Consider the following 21404-nt stretch of genomic DNA (forward strand, 5'->3'; position numbering starts at 1 on the left):
GTCAGGAGATGCAATTGAGGACACAACACCCACTCACATTATCAAAAAAAACATCATGCTTCTTAGAAGTTGCTATATTTAATGAGCAATTACATTGTTATTCTTGTACAACTTAACACTCTTACAAAACACAGAGGTACGCCCATCAATCGTACAGTATGTAAATGTATCAACATGTCTGAGGAATGTGGTCTTTGTAGGAGTCCCTGGCGCATTTGTAACAGTTTTTGTCTTCTTTACATAGTATTTACAGATCTCAACTGAGCCAACAGCGCCTGGACATTGCAGACAGATGTACACGTTGTCTTAAGTGTGAGTCTTTTTGTGGACTTGATGCAGGGGGAAATTTCCAGCATCTGCTGGCATGGAAAAGGATGTGTGTTCAATCCATGTCCCAACCTGCTGGTTTCATCATGTTAAAAAAGGCCACTGGCCTAGACCTTCTACATTCTATTATTTGTACATAATAGAAACAGATTACAGAAAAGTGCATTAAGAGATTACCCAAACACAAATATCTCCTGGACCACAGTAAATTAGAATACTGTGTTAAGGTTGTGGTACCACAGCTTCAGCAAGGAAATCTACTTATTATGGAAATTTGACCATAATTATTTAGGGGCAATTTCATATTTCAAATGCATCATAACGAGTCAAGACCTTGAGTCAAAAAGGACCTCTGGGACTATAATCAATTCAACAGTATCATAGTAAGTCAGTGGACCAGGGGTAACTGCAGAGTTGATGTCTTCAGGGAGGTGGAAGAAGGCCCACGCACAAGTAAACGGCCAGCCATCCGTCTGTCTGTCAGTATGGATCGTGAAATTGCTATCCAACAACACATTCATGGTAAGGACTGTATCACAACATCAGGCCGAGAACTCTGAAATCTAATAACTGTCTTGGCCGGTCAAGCACCTTTAAAGAGTTCACAGTGGCATTCCCAGAGATGAGAATAAAGCAACAAGCTGAACAGACGCTTGGGAGGCTCAGAGACCAAAGAAGGAGATAGGTGAACAATAAAAATCTGAAGAACAGCTAGTCAGCGTGTCTCGTAATGATGAAGCTTATTCATTTCATCCAGTTCACAGCCACAAACTTCCCATCATCCTCCCGTCTCTCCTGTGCTGTAAATATTGCTGGGAAAGATGAGTGTCGTGAAGAAAATCTCTAACAATAATATTTATAGTATGAAGGCACCTGCAGTATCTCTCAAGAGAGAGTAGTGATAGAATAAAGAAGAGAGAGAACAGGGGGTAAAAAGTCAAAAGAACAGCCAGATACTGTAGCCAGGCAGAGATCTAGACAGAAAACACTCATCCACAGTTGACGAACAGTAAACATCACGTGAATAATTAGTGAAACAGAGCTGAAGGTAGCAGCAGTAATAGAGAAGTATTGCTAAGTGCAGAAACTGCTTGCATATTTACCTCATAAACGTTATTACACAATCAAAATACCCGCACAAACCAGTCCACTATATAAACCAACACACACATTTCATAAGGCACATTAGCTCAAGGATTTAGTTAAAGTCATAAAAGCAGAATATGTTGGAAGTGAAGCAGGAAGTGACAGACGGAAGTTCCTTGAGTGAGTCGAAGGGAGGAGATCTGTATGAAAGGGAGAAGTTGGCATACAGATGAGGAGCACGGGGGACAGTACTACCAAACCAACAATGATAAACACATTAGGCAGCTTTAGGGCTGAACAAGCTAATGGCCCAAGTATTACCGATCTGCTTCTTTTAAACTGGTGCTTCATCACAGCCCCACTCAGGCTGCTGCACCTGTGCAAGACGAAACCGTTTTCTTCATCATCCACAATCTGACCAAACAATGCAAAGTAAAAACTGGAAGTACAGGTGTAAATGGAGGGAATTCCTGCTTGACTGCACTGCTCAGTCTGTGGCTTTGGATGCAGTGAGGGGTTCTGTCTCTGAAGGGTCTTCCTGAGGAAACACCACATAACACAACTTCTGGCCCTTGTACGTGACCCTTTCTGCAAGACACAAGACAACAAGAAGAGTTTAGATCACAGAGTCAAACTCTTATTATTCAAATGTTTTTCTTTTGAATATTCTCTGTACAGTGGCACAGGACCGCTCACCTACTAGCCTGTACACCCATTTGGGTTTGTCCTTCCAATGAACACCCACAAAGTATACAGGGACTCCAGTCAGCATGATGACCATTCCCAGGCCACAGACCACCGGTTCAGAGTACAGACTGAAGCCCAGCAGCACAACCCAAAATATCAAGTAGCTGATGGGGACCAACATGTTTACCTGCACAGGACAGAGACACAATGCTTTTTTGGCCACTGTAAAGCAATTACAACCTTGCATTCATTGACAATGGACTTTTTTAAATTCTTCAATCAAACAAAAATACAATTCTTAACCCTCACACAGTTTGTGCAAACACTTTACTGTATTCAAGTAATCCATATTATTAATTCTATATCATTTTGCAAATAATTTAACAGATAAACGTATTAACAAATGTGTATGTTTATTATTTTGACAAATGCCAACAGCACAAGTGTTGTGTAATTGATATTTGTGACACCAGGTGGCGCCAATATATTACCCATATCCACCACTAACAACCTAAAATCAAGTAAAAACCAGTAAGCCACATCTGACAGTATCTAAAAGGCCCATAAATGATCCTGTTGACAGCTTTATTCTTCACTTTGGCTGCAGGTGTAATGTTTGGTTCAACAGCCTGATGCACCTGTTCCACTCAGGTTATATGTTAAAGATTTAACCAGAGGGCCTTTCCCTCCAGTATAATGTTTTGGAATGAGCATAACATTACAGGCACCAGCTAGTAGGAGTGCCATAATTACTAAGTCAGCTCTCTTAAAGGATAAGTACCGTTTTTTACAACCTGGACCTTATTTCTGGCAAAACATATGGTCATTTACTCACCCAGATAACTTTGGTGTCATTCGGCGTCGTTCGGACGAAATTAGATCCAGTGTAACGGCGATATATCCATATAATGGGAGAGACGGGGCAGCGACACACAGCCTCTATATAACGCATTATCTGCCACGAAACTAGTTCATTTCATCAATATTTTGTTATGAAATGCTAGCGCTATTAGCCTCTGAGTCCGGGCTCGTCTATTGTCAACATCCGGGGTCTGTAGGCTGATCTACTACCTCTGACCTGGAAGATGTCGTCTCTGAGCTTCGCGCGCACCCGCGACAACGCGGCTTGTTTACCTGTAGCTGCTACTGCTAGTTTGACCCCGGATGTTGATAACGGACGAGCCCGGACTCAGAGGGGAATAGCGCTAGCATTTCATAACAAAATATTGATGAAATTAACTTGTTTCGTGGCAGATAATGTGTTATATAGAGGCTGTGTGTCGCTGCCCCGTCTCTCCCATTATATGGATATATCGCCGCTACACTGGATCTAATTTCGTCCGAACGATGCCGAATGACACCAAAGTTATCTGGGTGAGTAAATGACCATATGTTTTGCCAGAAATAAGGTCCAGGTTGTAAAAAACGGTACTTATCCTTTAAGTTAGAACTTTTTGAGTCAGGGGCAGCCAGCTAGTAAAGCGAGTTTCACAAAGTTTGGCCAAGAAACATAATTAACGTTGACTGGCTACAGCTGCAACACCTGCCTGTGACCTCCCTTAGCTCACAAATGCTTAAAATGTCACATTTTGTTTTTGTGTGGCACGTTTGTTTTTTATTGCAATACAGAATAGGCACTTTGTATCTCTGTATATGTACCTCTATCCTACACTCCTCAGTGTGTTGAGCTATTATTTAATACTCTTTGGATTTATTCTGAGTGCATATACAGTATGTTTTTAACATTTCCCAATTACAGTTGATAAGGTAAAAATCTGAAGTTTTGGCACAGACATGACTGGGTTAGTTAATGTAAAGCAGACTGGAAAGGACGGTGACTTGATACTTACTATTTTTTTGTTTTCAACAAGGCATTCAATAAAACAGAATACAAGTTTTATCCCTGCAGTGAATTTATGGTACTCCACTGTACCTTGATGGGTCGGGCCAGGTTGGGTCTCTTCTTGCGGAGGTAGAGGAGGCCAGCAATGGTTACCCCGTAGGACAGATAGTTGATGAAGGACACATAGTTGATCAGGTTGTGCGTCTCCCCAATGCACAGGATGAAAATGGTGGCGATGCACTGTGGGAAAGGAAGGTAGGTTCAAATGTTACGTGTGTATTAAATTAACTTAAAAGGATGCAAAATAGTGCAATATTAATACTCAAAAATGGTAGACAAAACTGAGTGGAGCACTCACACAGAGCAGCAGGGCGGGGATTGGAGTGCAGTTTTTTAAGTGGATCATAGCCAGGAGATAGGGCAGGTGGCCCTCTCTGGCTCCAGAGAAACACAATCTGCATACAGGGAGACACATTCTTGTAAGCGTGTTTAGTGACTCTGAACATGCACTAAGAGTAACTCATGGCACCTTTGTTTTCATTTTAAGGACATTAAAATTCAGGTTTTGCATGTGGTGTACAGCGAGGCGAGTTGTGTGTGTGTTCTACCTGGAAGAGGTGAACAGATATCCGTTAATCCCTCCAAAGGTAGAAAGTGCTACAGAGATCGGCATCACCCAAGAAAACATCCCCAGCAGCTTTTCCCCGAATGTCTGGAACACAACAACATCTGATGGATCAGATTACTGACTTTCACTGTGTGATTGACTTATTGATTAATTCATTCAGTCCCCAACAGTAATGCGTTACCGGATTAATTCCACTGAAAGATGCAATGTACATTTTGAACACCATGCATAGATATTAGACTGTAGACTGGCAATACATAAAAAAGCTTGTGTGGCTGAGATAGAAAACTGTTGGTGTCCTAATATCCCAGGATACTTCAAGTCCTTCAAAGGAGAGTATTTACAAACTGAACTCATGACCGTTTCCCAGTTATCTCCTCTGGGATGATGAAAAAAAGTGAAACAAACGTTAATCTTATTGACTGAGTAATTGGTTTAGGTCTGCCCCATGCTAGGATTCTCAGCTTCAGCAGGCTTACAGTCTCCGATGTTTCCAGACAACTGAAAGTCTTGTTAAACAGTATCAAACATCCTTTCATGGAGCTGGAGAGCTGCTCACCACTGCCACAGCGTTGGAGGCCAGCAGCTCCTCAGGGGTCATGGAGGAGAAGTAGGCGATGTTGGTCATAGTGTAGACCAGTGTCACCAGTGGGATGGAGACGTAGATGGCACGGGGCAGGTTCCTAGTAAAAATAATGATACAAGGAATAGTGAATATTCAAATGTTGATGTTTCAGCATCACAAAACTTGGGTTTCTGCAGGTTTTACAGAATATTTACAAATCATGATGCAAAACTACCATCTATGAATTCAAACCAATAATACAACTCTGAACTAAGCGACTGAGGTGCACGTCATGTTCCACAATATAAGTGCAAACCTGCAGAGAAATGAAACACTGTCTGCATGTGTGCGCCATACTTGCGTGGCTCCACGACTTCCTCTGTGACATAATTGAGGAAATTCCAGCCACTGTAGGCGAAGGAGGCTTGAAGGAAGGCCAGCGCTATCTGCCCCACTGATGGGTCCTCGCTGAATTCAAAGGCCGTACTGGGCCGCAGGGCATCATAGTGTCCTGGAGAGGGTGAGAGGAAGGGATGTGTGAATAAAACAGTGAAAAGTACATCACACATCATTGAATTCTGAACAAATGCAAAATATTATATGCCAATGTTTTTCCACTGGCTGGTGAGCGCTTTACTGTCTACAATCATAAAATGTTCAGTAATATTTAAAGTTATCTTTTAAATACATTTTTCCAATTTGTAAGTGTTTCTATCTGAAGAACTTTCAATGTTATGTGCACAAAGGGTCAGCTTTGTGAAGCCATAATCTGCTGTGACAGAAAGCAGCTTTCGCTCCAAATGACCTCACAGGAAACAAACAGAAACCAAAATACTGCAGAACTTTCGCTTAGAGCAACAAAATGTGTCTCATCCCTGGATTGTCAAATATGCTTTGGGTTGGCAGCTCAGGTCAGACACCGACCCAAAGCGTCTGTATTTGACGATCTGGGGGATGAGACACAATTATCAGCTCTTTCTCCAGAAAGTTACATTTTGTTGCTTTAAAAAAAAAAAGGTATATCAACACCATAATAATTTCAAACATTACATCTACTCCTTGAATAGAGTATTTATAGATGAATCCTTCATTCATCTTTGATTTGGGGGTTTTGGGGGCATATTTTTAATGTGTGTGTTTGTGTGTTTGTGTTTGTGTGTGTACCTCGACAGATTTGGACGAGTCCGACCACTATGATGAGTACCAGAGCAAGGAGTTTTCCTACAGTGAAAACGTCCTGGATCCTCGTTGCCCAGCGCACACTGGAGCAGTTCACCCAGGTCAGGAATACTGTGGAAACGCACAAACACACAGGCAATTAAAATCATTAAAAGCGTCATGTTTCTGACAGGCTCTGCCTTATGAAAGCAGGGTTTTGTCTCAGCCCCCTTTTAATGAATCACCTCCACTAATATCAGAAGAAATTAATGCACTTTTGAGAACTACAATCTTAACCTTCATGGAAATGTAGTATACATATTCACCAGTTGGATGCATGTTTTATAAAGTCATGATAAAGTACATTCATTCAAATACGCTGAGTAGAAAAGGTTAGGTTCCTGATTATTGTCTCACTGACTCCACATTCCTCTCGTCAGCACACAGAAGTAAAAGAAAGAATCTTTCCTGCCAAAACAGACAGAAGTTTATAGAAAGAAACACTTCCTATTTCCCGTTTCCTCCCTGTGTGTGGGGTTATGTGCCCCTGCTCCCCACACTTGTCTCTCAGCCACCGACCTTCACACTGACCCTCAGTTTTGCGTGTGTGCGAGTGCCACCACAACAAGGGCTGGCCAGATTCCAAGTGAGCCAGTCCGAGAGAGTGCAAGTGGCTCTCCAGCTGCCCTCGAACTCAAGTGCAGGCTCACAAGAGAGAGGTAAACCCAGAGAGGAAGTGTGAGTCGCGTTTCCAGTCGAGAGAAAGAAAAACCTTTTGAAGACCTTGTGTAGTTGTAATTTTCTTCACTCTTTTACACATTTTTACCACAAATGTAAGTCTGTAAAACACTGTACCATAGCTGCTATCCAGTCAGTACACTCACATTCAAGAGATTATTTTATCTAGGTAGCATATTTAAAACATTAATGTTTGGCTTCTCTACCCTTGCGTTCCCCCATAATTTTAGCAGGGAGTGGAGAGCGGCCTCAGAGCCTACAGGTGGATGCCTGGGTGGAGGTTGCTTTTGAAACGCAGCAGTGGCAGCAAGCAGCCGAGTGACTCTCAGGTGAGCGGTGTGGCAGCAGGCATAAACTAGAAGAACAGAGCACTGACTGCTTAAATATACCACTATGATTAAAAAGGGGTGTTAGATACTTGCTGCAGAGAGGAGTATGGTATGTGAGAGTAGCAGCAGATGCCATGCTATAAGCCCCCTTTCAGACATGAGACTTGTAAATGTAAAAAGGCAATTTTACACCCTGGTCTCAAGAATCACTTCCAACTTAGCTGAAAGCTAAATCAAACTCTCACATTAACATCAAGGGTATCACATGCAATGATGAAAGATGACAAATGCATGTCGTTTTGTCTTCTTAAGGGCACCGTAAAGCATTTGTCATCTAATAATCATTTTTTAATGCAGGAGTTCATCATAACAAACCATGACAAATGTGAATAAGCTAATATTAAGTTGCAGAAGATTCTTCTCATGTCAGCTCAAATGGGCTGTGCCAATTTAACCCTTTTATGTCAGTTTCAGATGCCCTTCACTTTTTTTTTTATTAAACTATATTCTTTCATCTTCCTCTCTGTACCACCACTCTTCTTATTCACTGCTGGTTTGTTTTGCCGCTTGTGTCGCATGAACATCTTAGATTTAAAAACACACTGTTTTCTTGTCTTCTCAATGACGTACCGTACCACAGGACTGAGCTGCATGGGCCTGAAAAGCGGTAGATTTTGTATAATTTGTAATGTGCCCTTCACTGGCCTTCATGCACTGACTGACCATTGCTTTTGTTTCATAACAGTTGGCACTTGGAGGAAACAAATCGAGAGCTCGAGATTTTGAAGCGGTTTTGGCCACAGGACGTGTGTGAGCAACACTGTATCTTTGTGGATCTTCTCGTCGCTCAGCTTACTGCAGCTCAGCTGTTGTCTCGTTTCCTTCGGCTTTTAAAAACAAATGCACTCTTGCATGAGTGGCACAGCAATATATATGCGTGTGTTTATTAGCATATATGGGCAGGGGGTGTTATCAACCATGTCATCCATCACCGGGGTACGGTTCCCCTCCCACCACAGAAATCTGAACAAACTGCTTCCGCTGGCGCCGGCACACACACATACACACGTGTGAATTTTTGGCAGGAGGTTTGGGTGGCACCGGGCACAGCTTTCTCTCCCCTACAACACCGCGGTGTTTTATAGTCCGTTACCCTCAGGGTGTTACATGCATTTCCGCTCCTGTGTTCCTGTGAACCCCACTCCAGTGTTGACCCTGACAGGAAGGAGGTGCCAGTGTGCTTTGAATGTGACAGCGCAGGTAAATCTGTGTCCTGCTGTCACAGCTTCTATTGAAGGCTGCCTCAGCACTAGAATACTAAACCAATTAGTGCTTTTACTTTTAATGGATTCTGATCCCAACTTGCAGATTTATCATGGGGCTTTAACCTCAGGAACGCCCCTTCATGGTCCAGGATCTAGTCAGTGGAGTCACTGAACTGGCAATAACTCTCCCCCCAGTCCCGTCTACTCACCACAAGGTGTCTGACACCAGAAGCCTTTCAGACTACAGTAAATCTGCAGGATTTAGTCTCAGTGAAATAAATAGAGACATGCCTTCTACCAACAGTACAGTCAGTGATATAGTCTAGAGGGAGATAAAAGGAGGGCTGCACCCAGCCATCACTGAAAAGTTATCTTTATTTGACTCCCATTCAAGCTTAATCTTTGTTTTAAAATAGGCCTTCCAAGAGGGCAACAACACAAACGGTTATAGATAGACAGGGCAGCACGCAATCATAATGTTGATGGTGGAGATTGGACCTGTTTTAGAAGAGAAGAAGCAAAAATTCATCTTTATCAAATCTCTTAGCATAGTTTTTTTTTTTTTTTTTTTAAAATAGTATTTTTTGTCATGGACTGTGGTGTAAAATGTAATCAGCAGACTCATTTAAATCCATATATCACCTCATATGATGACACCATTCCCATTTAACTATCCTTAGTTAACATAGGTGAGAATATCAGGACACTGACTTAACTGTCTTGTTTCACGGTGTCACATACACACACAATATTTCTATTTCATTTTAAATATTGATATATTGATTTTTATTTAGTTTTTTTTTTTTTTGTTTCCATGTGCCTAAGAATTTCATTTGTGTGCTCATTTGGGGTTTTGTGCAGCTCTTGCCTCAGGCATGTACTAAAACAAGAGTCAGTTTGCATCGTCAGAGAAATGCATACAACATTCCTGTTCGACAGGAAAAGGCTTTATTCTGTTCAGCTTCTCAGAGAACTGTGTATAGACATGTCTATGAAGATCATTTCACACACTACAAAAGTGGCAGTCTTCTTTCTTTTCTGTGATAGGTGTCTTGATACTGTGGTGCTTTAACGTTTTACTACATTAACTCTTTAACAGACGTGATGCAACGACTTTAGCATCTTTTCCTTTGCTCATATTTGATGCACTGGGCTAATGATTCTATCCAGAGCAGCGTTTGTTGTCGTCTTTCCCTTTCATGATTGAACAAAGATGCTGAAGTGATCAAACCAACACGTGCATTATGTGATGATCTCTTTATGAGTCTTAGAGTGGTTCTTTGAAAAAGAACAAAAAGGTGACTCTGGGGCTCAGAGTAGTTCTAGCATTTAGTCTGGTGACTCACCACGATCCTTAAATCAAATCCTAAAGGAGGTTTGTGCAGCATTCAACATAACAAGTCCCGCATGGTCAGGGAATCTGTGGAGGTCTGGGACTGCCAAAACTAAACAGAGCTCTGCCTTCTGCCTGGTTTTTCTTATTTTGCAAGTGCATCTTGTAGATTTTATTTGCTTCAGTTTGTAAAACAAATTCATTCCATGTAAATGGCTGTTTTTTTAATATAAAAAACAGTTGTTTTTGCACATTTCATGGCTACGTTGGGTCACCTATTTGAAAAATGTCATGATATCTTGTTGTAGACATCAATCAAAACCAGTAGCCGAGATAGAACATCAAATTGCCTGAAGCATACTAACACTTTTTCTTCTTTCTACCACTGATGCCACCACCACCACCACACTGATGTGGCAAACACACACAAGTGACTAAAATTGGCCCCCTGCTGCACTGGTATGAACAACAGGAGCTGCTTTTACCGTTTCTCCTCAGGAGGATCAAGAAAATCACATCATATTTTAGTGATTGTTGGGTAAAAGTGACATCATGCTTGTGTCAGTGAACCTTGTTACAATCGTTTACATTTTCAAGAAATAAGACATTTATTCTGTTGTTCATTGCTAGAGAACGTACTTTTGTCCGATTTCTATCTCTTTAAAGTGATCAATATCTGACAGAATGAAGTGTATTAAAGTACGTCTGATGAAATGGTTGTGCTAGGCGCATGACCCATGCTGCTGTGAGCTGTCCAGTGCTTCTATTCTTAGAAGAACACAACCAGCCCACAACTGGACCTGTCTGGTTTTCACCCACACAAACCTGGGTCACTTGTGACACACTGCAGTGGAGGAGGGTGGTGGGGGGAGCGCATATCTAGGCTGACTAACATTCATAAACCTTTCACCAAGAAAGGTTCAGTGGACCTATCAGGTTCCTCAGTAAGACTGAGCGGAGCACACCAACATTTAATCCGGTTAATCTCCCTGAGTGTTTCAGGAAAAGGTCCACCAAGCCCTGCAAAATGTTTACAATTTATCTGGAACAGGCAAGACGCTTCAATACTGATCTCCAGTTTTGGCAGACTATGAGCAACTAGACTTGGTTTTCACTTCTGTGGGTCAATTTATGGTTTCGGGTCCTGAATTTGTCTACAAGTGCATTATGATGAACAGTACTGCAGAGTGACTCACTGTCTACAGAGCTGTGTGAGCCAAAGGCTTAAACAATGTGTGAATTAAAATAGCAATCCATCATTTCTCTCAGTAAAGGCTGTAGGTGGCGATAGCAACAATCACGCCCACATTTGCAATGAAAGGCATACAGACATGACCAAGTTTATCATTTACATCAGTGACATTTTCACTTCCATGCTTTTATTGCGTGAGCGATGGAGCTAAACTGAAAACGTTTCTCTAACTGGTTAAAAGCAATTTCTCTACCATCAAAAATCCTTGTCGGGTTCAGAGGGCCATCTTCTCCCTCTTATCACCGACACTTTCCCTGCACATCATAAGGACTGAACCTTACAACTGCTGATTACAGACAGATGACTATAATCCCACTGTGACTGTAGGTCTGAAGTGTGATGCTGTGGACCAGAGAGGAGGAAGGGGGTGGTGCCAGACAGCCAATAGGAACATCAAACAGCCAGCCAGAATGACAGCTGGCCAATGGGATTCCCCATCAATGATGTGCAAGGTGTCCTGCCCATTTCCTGTTTCCATGGAGCTCTGTGACAGGAGCGTCACGGTAACCTCTGCGAAACAATGCACAATGGCGTAGACACGCCCCCTCTCATTAGCGGCGTCCACAAAGGCTGGCACCATTATATAGTCTGACAATGATACTGACACGCACACAAACTCCTACAACACATACGCACACTGAGTTGGCCCCCAGCCTAACCAGGCAGCAGTTGTAACATTCTGTCGCCAAAAATAGTTGAGGTCCACCAGCGCTCCGCTCTGTAAATGCTAAGCCCAGCCTGACACACGCACAGATAGCCGTCCCTCTCCCATTGCAATCCAGTTCAGACAAGACCCAACTGGCTGTTTTGTCGACCAGATACATGCAGTCTGCTTCAGCCTCTGGCTTTATTAATACAGATTGCTTTACTCCAACATGTCATGGAAAGACGCTAATCAGAGTCACGGCCAGAAATGGAGCACAGCGATTCACAAGGAATTACCAAATGATAATGACAGCCGTCTGCAGACTGTAAACGATCAAAGATATCTTTAAGGCGTGAGATGAAAGTTGCTGGATTTAGTTTGCAGAGTTTGTTTAACCCTTTGAATGTAGAGCGAGAGAAGTGCCACAAAACACGGAGGCCACTTACTCCCACGTTATCGCTGGATGAATGGACAGATTCTTTTCTAGACAGGGACTACTACTTCTTGCAATACATATTTATGATTAATTCAATGCTCAATCAATACGTCTTTGATCAATTTTAAGTTGTGCTCTGACCTTAAAGCCTTGACCATAAAGTCAGCTGCTTGTAATGTTGATCTAGGAAAAGATGTCTTGCTCTGATGTTTAGCTCACCGGGAGTCACTCTGGGTCACAGTCAGCTGACCAGAATGTTTGAAGCAGTACAGAGTCTGAAGTGTGATACTCAGAACCAGGATGTCACAATGACCGTGGCATGAGTCCAGAGAGCCAACAGGAATGTAAACCAGCCGGTCACACTATCAATACACCAATGGGATCCTCTGAAAATGATTCTAACGGCATTAGCCCCAAAAATGAAATATTGGTTCGGCTCCAATTAATCTAACCACAAAAACAAAATCTATTTCAGCTTTAAGACTATTTTAGTAAATTACTTAAGTCGTTACAAAAAAAAGAATTATGTTGTTATGCACTATGGTTGAGGTTTTTTTTTAATAGGATGATGACATAAAATATGAAACAGACTTCAACACTTCGATAGAGGCTTCGAAATGTAAAAAGACATTCAGTACAGCCCTAGTAATATACTGTAAAACTGCCCAATCGATCAACAACCCTGATGCCAACTAGTGCAGTGCGCTTAAAACATGCTGTTCAGCACAAATTATCTGACGATGCGAGCGGTTTACAGATCCAGTCTTAAGCCTCCTGAGCTGCTCACAAGGATAATATTAACACGTTTACCAATATAAACATCCAGATTTAAATTGCAAATTTCAGTTTCCAAGCCGGACCATAACACCGGAGCCAGTGTCCGTGTTGCCAAGCCACGGTAAACAGTCTAACGTTAGGTAACATACTACTGTTGACAGAAATGTGAACATTCTGACAGAGCCACCACAAATACTGCCTAAGCTAAATGAAGTGGACTGCCCTTTACTTACCACACACTGTACGTTTAGATATCAGTGAGTCAAGTCATCTCTGACATTGTAGTGCTTTACATATTGGTGACAGTGTTTGTGCCTACACCCAGTTAATTAAAGCTTTTACATACAGTATTTGTGGTTTCAAAAACGTGTTCCTGGAGAGGAAGATCAAACTTTCCAAGCTACCAGGTTGTGTTACAAACATTGTTGTGCATTGCAGCAACACAGCTCTTCTTCTCACACAAATGTCATGACATTCGAGGCTGAAAACGAAACTTTACATCCAGTTTAGCGCTGTCATGTTGATGTAGAAATGGAAAGAAAAACCAAGTGTCTCTTAGTCTTTGCCCTGAAAAAATCCTCCACTGCAGAGGAATTCATGTGTTTTAAGTTTGTTTGGGATCAACAGTAGAACCATGTGGTCAGCATCAGCAATAGCAGTTACCTTGGCTGAAGAGAGAGGAAAAAAGTGCCACCTGTAGAAACTCTAGCTTCACAATGGAAACTCAAAGGGAAAAGACTCAAGAGTTTATGATACAGTGTTAGACAGATGATCTCTGGGAAGACAAATTCAGAAACATCATAACAAAGCACCAAATATAGGCTAAACAAAAGAACTCCCGACTAAAAGGACTTTGAGAAGGCTTTGGGCTGTTCGTGACTTACAGATACAGATGGTGGCGAGGAGTCTGGTGGCAATGTACGGAGGGAGGCAGTTCTGGAAGGCCGGCTGCAAGACGTAATTGGAGAAGGTGAGTGCGATGACAGCCAGAGTGGTCGGATACATGATGAGAACGGCACTCCATAACAACAGGAAGCTGGAGGAACAAGAGACAAAAAACACACAGGGTTTTGTATGAGAGAGCAAACAGCCCCTTTAAACTCCTTTAAGTTGATAAGGAGAAGTTGCTTCTACACACTGTGGGGTTGACTTATTTGGACAGGAAATGTCCTCCCTGCACGCTTTCAGTTTTTACTTCCCATCACATCTATAATTCATATTCATGCTTTAAGAACTGCTCAGCACAACTACAGTTTCCTGCTGTTGCGCCACAGTGCATCTTAGCATCAGTAATAAGAGACCGGTGCTCGTAAAAATTCCCTGTGAAATGTACAGTTTCAGTACACTGATGTCATCTTAGGCAATTAAGTTTATTGTTAAACTGTCAAATATCCTGCCACCACATTAAATGTGTGTATCGGACAATTTCTTTTACTTCCTATAAACAGTATCTGGCATTGGCCCCAAAAATCGAGAACATGGTCTCATCCTGAGACCTTTCTCACAGTGAAGCCCTCTATTTAGAAATATGATGCTAAATACATCCAATGTCCAATACAAATGGTCACTGATTTTGCTTCTTAAGAGTGGCTTTAAGCAGAGGCTCAGTCCGTGGGGACGTGCTCGGGAACCAGAGGGTGGCTGGTTCAAGTCCAGCACGTACTGCAGTACTGCTATATAGTAGCTTCACCCTTGAACAAAGCACTGAAACCATGGAGCGCCTGATGCCGTGCATGCGTGTCTTCCCTGTGTGTGTAGTAATTTTGATCCATCATGTTTGAGCAGCCTGGTGCTGCCTGCAGAAAAACTAGCCATGTGTCAAAAGAGAGAACGCATTGGCCAAAATGCAATCTCAGGAACAATCAGCCGTTTTCTGATGACAATTAAGCTATTCATTAGCCTTTTGTTTATTTATCTACAGTCATACCTCTCTCTCAACCCCAACCTCAGTCTCACGCCTCACGTTGCTCACCAGATTTTAAACAATGACTGCCTCAAGAGGACATCTCAGATATCTGGTGGCTACACCAGCTGCCCAGGAACATTGGCTGTTCCCCCAGAGGCTCAATTAAAAAATAGTGGATTGGTTACGAAATTGGAGAACATGTCATTAAATGGGGGAAAGAAGGTATTACTGCAAGGTTGTGGTGGACAGCAGTTTTACAGAAGCACTGTATGGTTTTAAATTATTATTTATTACCTGCTACATGCCTCCATCACCTAGCAAAAATTCCTCAAGTGTTAAAAAAAATAATTCTCAGTATTGAAAATGGCTTTTCTTTCAGCCTTTCTAATTCAATGCATTGTTGTTCCTAATTACAATTAAATGAATGTAAAACACCTGTGAGAGCTGCATGAGGGTGAAGCCTATGTTCAGCTTTGGATTTACTAATGCATTTATTATAATTTCTTGTTCTTTGGTTCTCGAAACGGGTCACCACTCTTTGTTTACCCATTTTATGTGTGTGTAAGTGAATGACCCAAATAAAGCCACACAGGGCTGAACTAATACAGACAGACATGCACACTAGAGCATATATTTGACCTTCTCCGACTTACAGTACTGCTCTATGATCAGCTGACATGTCACATGACATGTCACGAGAGCTTCGTAGCCGATTGGTTCCAGACGGCCAGTCCTATTAAACCAACCCTCTTGTGTACAGACCCTTGTCTGTTGCAGTATAATCCAGACTAAGTGAGTACAACTGGCTGGAAACCAATAGAGTCAACATCAAACATCACAGCTGTGTCAAGAAAAACAGCAGTACTTACCCCACTAGCCCTCCAAAGATTTCTGTCACATATGAATAGTCCCCACCAGACTTTGGGATGGTGACACCCAGTTCAGCGTAGCACAGGGACCCAAGGGCGCAGATCCCCCCTCCACAGACCCAGACGATGAGTGACAGCCCCACTGAGCCCGCATGCTCCAACACTCCTTTAGGTGAAATGAATATCCCAGAGCCAATGATGTTCCCTAAGGAGATGAGCAAGATTGAGGATTGTTACACTTGCCTATGGGTAATTCAATATTTAACTACCACTACACGTTTTAAATTATAAAATGTTAAGTACATATATATTTTAGCTGAAGTTTGTCAAGCTACTTAGTTACTCAGACATACAGGTTCTTAAATGCACATAAAACGAAAACATGGCATCCAAGAAATACTAAGAAGCTTATTAAAACATCCCAACAATTAAAACCATCTTTTGGGATTCATATCAGCTGACGTTGACTCTCACATCTACAGTGATAAACAGATGTAATAGAATAGGTGTCAAACCTAGAAATACACTAGTAAAGAAGTCAAGGGTCAGAGCAGGTCAACGGCACCCTAACAGTATGCCAGTGGAAAAAGCAAAAGCAGGAAAAAAAAATACAACATATATATATGAGGAAAGGAAACTTAATGAATGTAGAGATGTTTTGACGGACATGCCTTCATGCACCAGCACTGTTGTCAGTATTACATCAGCATTTTAAAAATGTCCAGTTTTCCTGGTCTACACTGTAATGCAGAGTCGTTTTTGTTGTTAATCTGTTGATCATTTCCTCAGTTAATCGATTAGTTGTATGGTCCAAAAAAAGTCAGGAAATGTTGTGTCCCAAAGTCCAAGAGGACGTCTGCAAATGTCTTGTTTAGTTCACAACAGATTTTTTTTTTTTAACTGTCATAGACGAGTAAAGAAACCAGATATATTGACTTTTAAGAAATGTTTTACTTAAAACAATTACTCTACCATTTAATAGATTATCAAAATAGTTAATGATTTCATAGTTGACAACTTATTGATTGTTATTGTTCTACTCTGGTGACAGCAAAGATGCAGAACCACACTGCAGGGCTACCTGTGATGCTGGCGGCTGCTCAGATTGTGGATGGCCGGACATAAAAATTATATATGTGTGTATGTACAGAATTTCAGAGTGATCAAAACAGGGTTGAAATAAGTTTCTTTTAAAAATACCACTAAATACGATAAAAACAAACACTAAGTCGTAACTTTCTAACAGCTTTGATCGGACTTTTGCACATCCCAAAGATGAACGATTAGTGAGGATGCAGTACAGACCCCTGACAGATGTTAACATATTTTTATAAAAAAATAAACTAATTATTTTTAGAACTTTTTTTTTCTTATCAGATAAGAATAATAACGTAACTGGGGAAATTGTCTCAGTGTACTGAAGTGATTCTCTGGTTTTGCTGCTCATCAGGAAACAAAATTTCCCCACTTAGTTAAAAGTCAGCAAGCTGCCTGGTGACCAGAACAGATAAAGCATCCATGATGTATATACGCTAATGGAGGAAGGAAGCCATCAGTACAAAGGGACTGCATATTTGAATTAGTTAGGCTGCTTGGGAAAACAACAGAAGAACTTACCAACACCTCTCCCAGGTATGTAATGACACAACCATAATTACAGCTGATAGAAAGAACTGATTCATCCAGTTTGGTCTTGTGTTGTGCAACATGGTTAATTGAGGTCTTTGCTCATTTGACCCCAAAACAGGGACAAGACACCATGTCATGTGCTCAAATCCAGCCTGGCACTCATATGTCGTCACCCCTCCGAAAAGAAAAAACAAAACAAAAACTAACACACAAAAGAAAGTAAGCAAACAGCAGCTGTCCAAGCAAAATCTGTTTTTCTCCTCTTTGGAGAACTTTGGGATAAAAGAAGTCTCTACAAAAAAAAAAAAAAAATGTGACTGTCCACTGTAAACATGTTAGCTGCTTAAAACCCAGTGAGGCACGTCGCTGCAGTCTCCCCGTCAGAGCAGCTCTGAATGTCCCCACATGATGCAGAGGGAGAAAGGAGGTCCGAACAGTGCATTTATCACTGTCAGATTTGATTGTGGAGGCTGTGGTGAGATGCAGAGCCATTATATAATGCCTATGTTGTGTTTGTTATGTCATAAAGTTTGGCATCGCAGCTGAAAGCGTGAATCAGAGTCCTACTGACCCTCTCGACACCAAAGCTGAGAACTTACCGCTCAGTTTGATCACCATTTTTATTTAAATCATGAGAAGAATTAAGAAACACAGCCCACCATCTTGCCGTGTGAAATCACAGAGAAACCGCTCTTATTTCAATCTAAAAGCTTGTATTCAACATATTAAAAGGCTACCATTTGCAGTGTCGTTCTTTAACGTAGACGATCTGGACTTCTACCAGTGTTAGCGAGCATGGGCTTGTAACAGACGCAGGTGGGGCTGGTGACATGTGGGGAATGGTGGGTAACCTGTTCTCCCTTTTGCCTTCAGTTTTTCTCTACAGTCTAGCCCTAAATGTAAGAAATAGTAGCTGCGCAGAGTGAAGCAGCAACCATGCATGCTGACAGCTCTAACAGTCCACCTTACTAGAGCGGGGAGTTGGATCTGTGAGTAGGCTGTATCTGGTGAGTAGTAGCGTGACTCATGTTGTATGTGTGTACTAGCTGTAGAGGCTCAACTCCATCTGTGCTTCACAGAGAAGACTTGGCAAGTGGTCAGTATGAACTAGAGTGATTTGAGCATCCATTTCACACACTAAATTAGACCAAGTATATCACCCTTGGAGCTCTCTGGTACACTGTTAAGTATAATCGGAGCTTTGGGTGTGCTTTGAGAATTTAGCAAAGGATTTGTGCAGCCAAATGAACAAAAGATTTAACTGGGCAGGCCGAGGAATGAGCGTTAACTGGGACGGTATCAGTTTCTATCAAAGCACAATAGACGTGACCTTGGTTATGAAGATAAGCCATTGAAATTACTACATTACAACTGAAAGTGCCACCTTGTTGCCTTTGTCACCTTCTGCAAATATCAGATTGTGCTTCACATTCCACCTTGCACTGAGTGAGATCTATTTGTCATTTGCCTAATGATGAAACTGCCCCTACCGTTTTTCCATTTACTGGTTGTTCTAGAGGGTTACTGTGAAATACCCCCCCCACATTTCATTTTTATACTACTCGTGAATATATAAAACTGATCTGTGAGCTGCAGGCACCGGGGGTAATCTGCAATGCAAAATGCTACTTTTACAATGGCCATAAAAGGCCACTGTCATTTTGGTTCGTTTCACCATCCCCGTTACTTAAAAGGTTCCGCCTACTTGTGGTGTAAGACCTTATCATTTGGAGATCTCATCTGCAGAGGCACACGTGGGACCTATGGGAGTCATGGCGGTCCTGTACGTTTTCACTGACAAGCTAGCCGGTCAGATAAAGCCTGTAATGACTCTGCTGGCCCTGTTGTATGACCACAAACAGCTGATTGACTGAGGCTGATAAGGGACTACTGAAAAACCTATAGCATGACCCGATTAATCTAAATTGTGAGGTAGGTCAGGCTCCAAGGCAATCTCCTTACCCATTTTCTCTCTCACCCCATCTTCCACACACAACTGATTCCACTGTAAAACATATACCATATCTTGAGAACAAAAGATAACCTCAGTGAAAAAAGCATGATGCTTAATTTAGTCAACACAGCTGCCCTACTCTCAAACAGAGAGTCAAAGTAATAAATTAAAACAGAACAGAATGTCTCACCCAAATATAACTTCATGTCTCGTCATTAAGTCAATAGCTGCCCCCACCTCCTGCCTCCAGAAGTACAGAGCTGGATAAAGTCATGCGTTATCAGATGGCAGCTGGTGTTTGGGGGAAACCCTCCGCATAACTGTCAGAGTTTAATAGCACACTGAAATACCTGTTGCGTTTACTGCTGAAGATGAGTGTGTTTCCGTAAATAAGAGCCTTTAGTAAAATCAGAGGAAACCGTTAGTAACAACAGCTTCCTGTATTTAAACAGACCCTCGGCCTGTATGGCTGCATGTTTCAACTGTAAATGCAGCACGAGTGCATTTTTTAGTATGGGCGGTTTGTTATAAGATGAGGACGAGGAACAGAGAAAATAATGCCTTGCTTTTGAGTACACAAAAAAACTGAACCCCTCACTCTGGCGGTGTTACAGTGTGAACGCTCAACTGTAAACTACTGTAGAACCACATGGAGCCCGGGCTTTGTCTGCATGCCTTTCAAGTTCAACATGAGAGATGATCTAGCCACGTAGGCATGTCCATATTCAGATCATCACGACTGATGCAACAGTTTCCACACAAAACCATGCAGCCCGGGCTGGACCGACATCAGAGGTGGCCCCGTCGGTGCGTAAAACTCGCGACTCTTTCCGTGCGTATTCTGGGGGTTTTGTGCCAAAGTCAGACTGCTGACTGATATGTCAAAATCATTTACCTACAGTGTCCTTACAGTAGACCAGGACCCGAACCAAGCTTGACCCCCTGATGTGCCACACTCCTATTGTGTGCCATTTATTGTAACTTTAACAACAATGCAACAGCCGCACATCCGCCACGCTGCCAGTTGTTCCGCCAGCCGGCCGCTCAAACACGTTTCCCCGTTAACTTCTCTCTGCGGCTGAGCTGCTCTTCATGAGTACACCGCTTAAGACAAAAGCTGTCACACACTCACCGATAATAATAGCGCAAGCGCTCAAAAGTCCAATTTCTTTTTTCAGAGTGACTCTGTCTGAGTCTTTATCCTTCTTCTTTTTCTCTTTGTCCCCCATCGCCTCCAAATGTGCTTCCTGCCCGCCTCGGTCCGGTCCAGATACTGCAGACTGAACCGCGCTCCGCTCTCCAGGCTGTCCTTATAATATCCGACTGATGAACGGAGGAGGATTTGCGCATGCGCACAGCCCACCACTTAAGCTACCACCTTGTCTCAGGTAGGCTCATGTAATGAGGGTGTGACAACATTCAGAGCGTCTGAGACTGGATGAAGTACACAGAGAGGAGAATATTTTTGCATACTGCAGTTTTCTGCCTATATGCACTTCATTTCATACATTTTTTTTCTTTTATTTATAATCATCCAGCAATAATAACAAAATTAATATTCCACCATTCCACCTAGATTAGTTAGGTTAAAATACATTTCAACAATCGTGTAAACCTACAACTGTCATATAAACTGATGTTGGGAGGTGGATAGGTGTATGTATATATAATCCCGTTCCTTGCATGTTTAAGAAGTTTTCCTGCCCCAACACACCTGATTCAAATGATCAGCTCGTCATCAAGCTTTGCTGAAGCCTGATAACGACGCATTCATTTGAATCAGGTGTGTTTTCTGCAGGGAAACATCTAAAGCATGAAGGGCGGGGGGCATTGGAAAATACTGGTCTAGGCAATCAAATCAAATCAAATCAAATCAAATTTATATTGCCCAAAATCACAATGACATTGCCTCAATGGGCTTTACAGTCTGACAGTATGTGGGGCTGAAAAATATTTCAGAAAAGGTTGCACGTGTT

The 21404-nt window shown here is 42.0% G+C and overlaps 1 protein-coding gene across 1 annotated transcript; it reads right to left on the reverse strand.

Moving 5' to 3' along the window:
- Positions 1-35: 35 nt before the first annotated feature.
- Positions 36-20727, reverse strand: slc7a10a (solute carrier family 7 member 10a). The gene is made up of 11 exons (XM_084357798.1): positions 20561-20727; positions 15846-16050; positions 13955-14106; positions 6301-6426; positions 5494-5647; positions 5131-5254; positions 4552-4655; positions 4302-4398; positions 4034-4183; positions 2110-2287; positions 36-2001 (listed from the first exon to the last, which is right to left on the reverse strand). The coding sequence occupies exons 1-11, from the start codon at positions 20655-20657 to the stop codon at positions 1901-1903; spliced, it is 1488 nt and encodes a 495-aa protein (XP_084213924.1). The 5' UTR covers positions 20658-20727; the 3' UTR covers positions 36-1900.
- Between the last annotated feature and the right edge of the window lie 677 nt (positions 20728-21404).

The sequence above is a fragment of the Pagrus pagrus genome, assembly GCF_965226575.1.
Source record: "Pagrus pagrus genome assembly, chromosome: 1".
NCBI classification, from domain to species: Eukaryota; Metazoa; Chordata; class Actinopteri; order Spariformes; family Sparidae; genus Pagrus; species Pagrus pagrus.

Excerpts from the sequence above, each read along its gene's own strand:
- slc7a10a (XM_084357798.1), bottom strand. The coding sequence starts at position 20,657 with ATGGGGGACAAAGAGAAAAAGAAGAAGGATAAAGACTCAGACAGAGTC. Across the intron at positions 5,648-6,300 it reads ACTCGTCCAAATCTGTCGAG|GACACTATGATGCCCTGCGG; the intron begins GTACACACACAA and ends CACCCTCTCCAG. Across the intron at positions 4,184-4,301 it reads TCCCCGCCCTGCTGCTCTGT|TGCATCGCCACCATTTTCAT; the intron begins GTGAGTGCTCCA and ends CCTTTCCCACAG.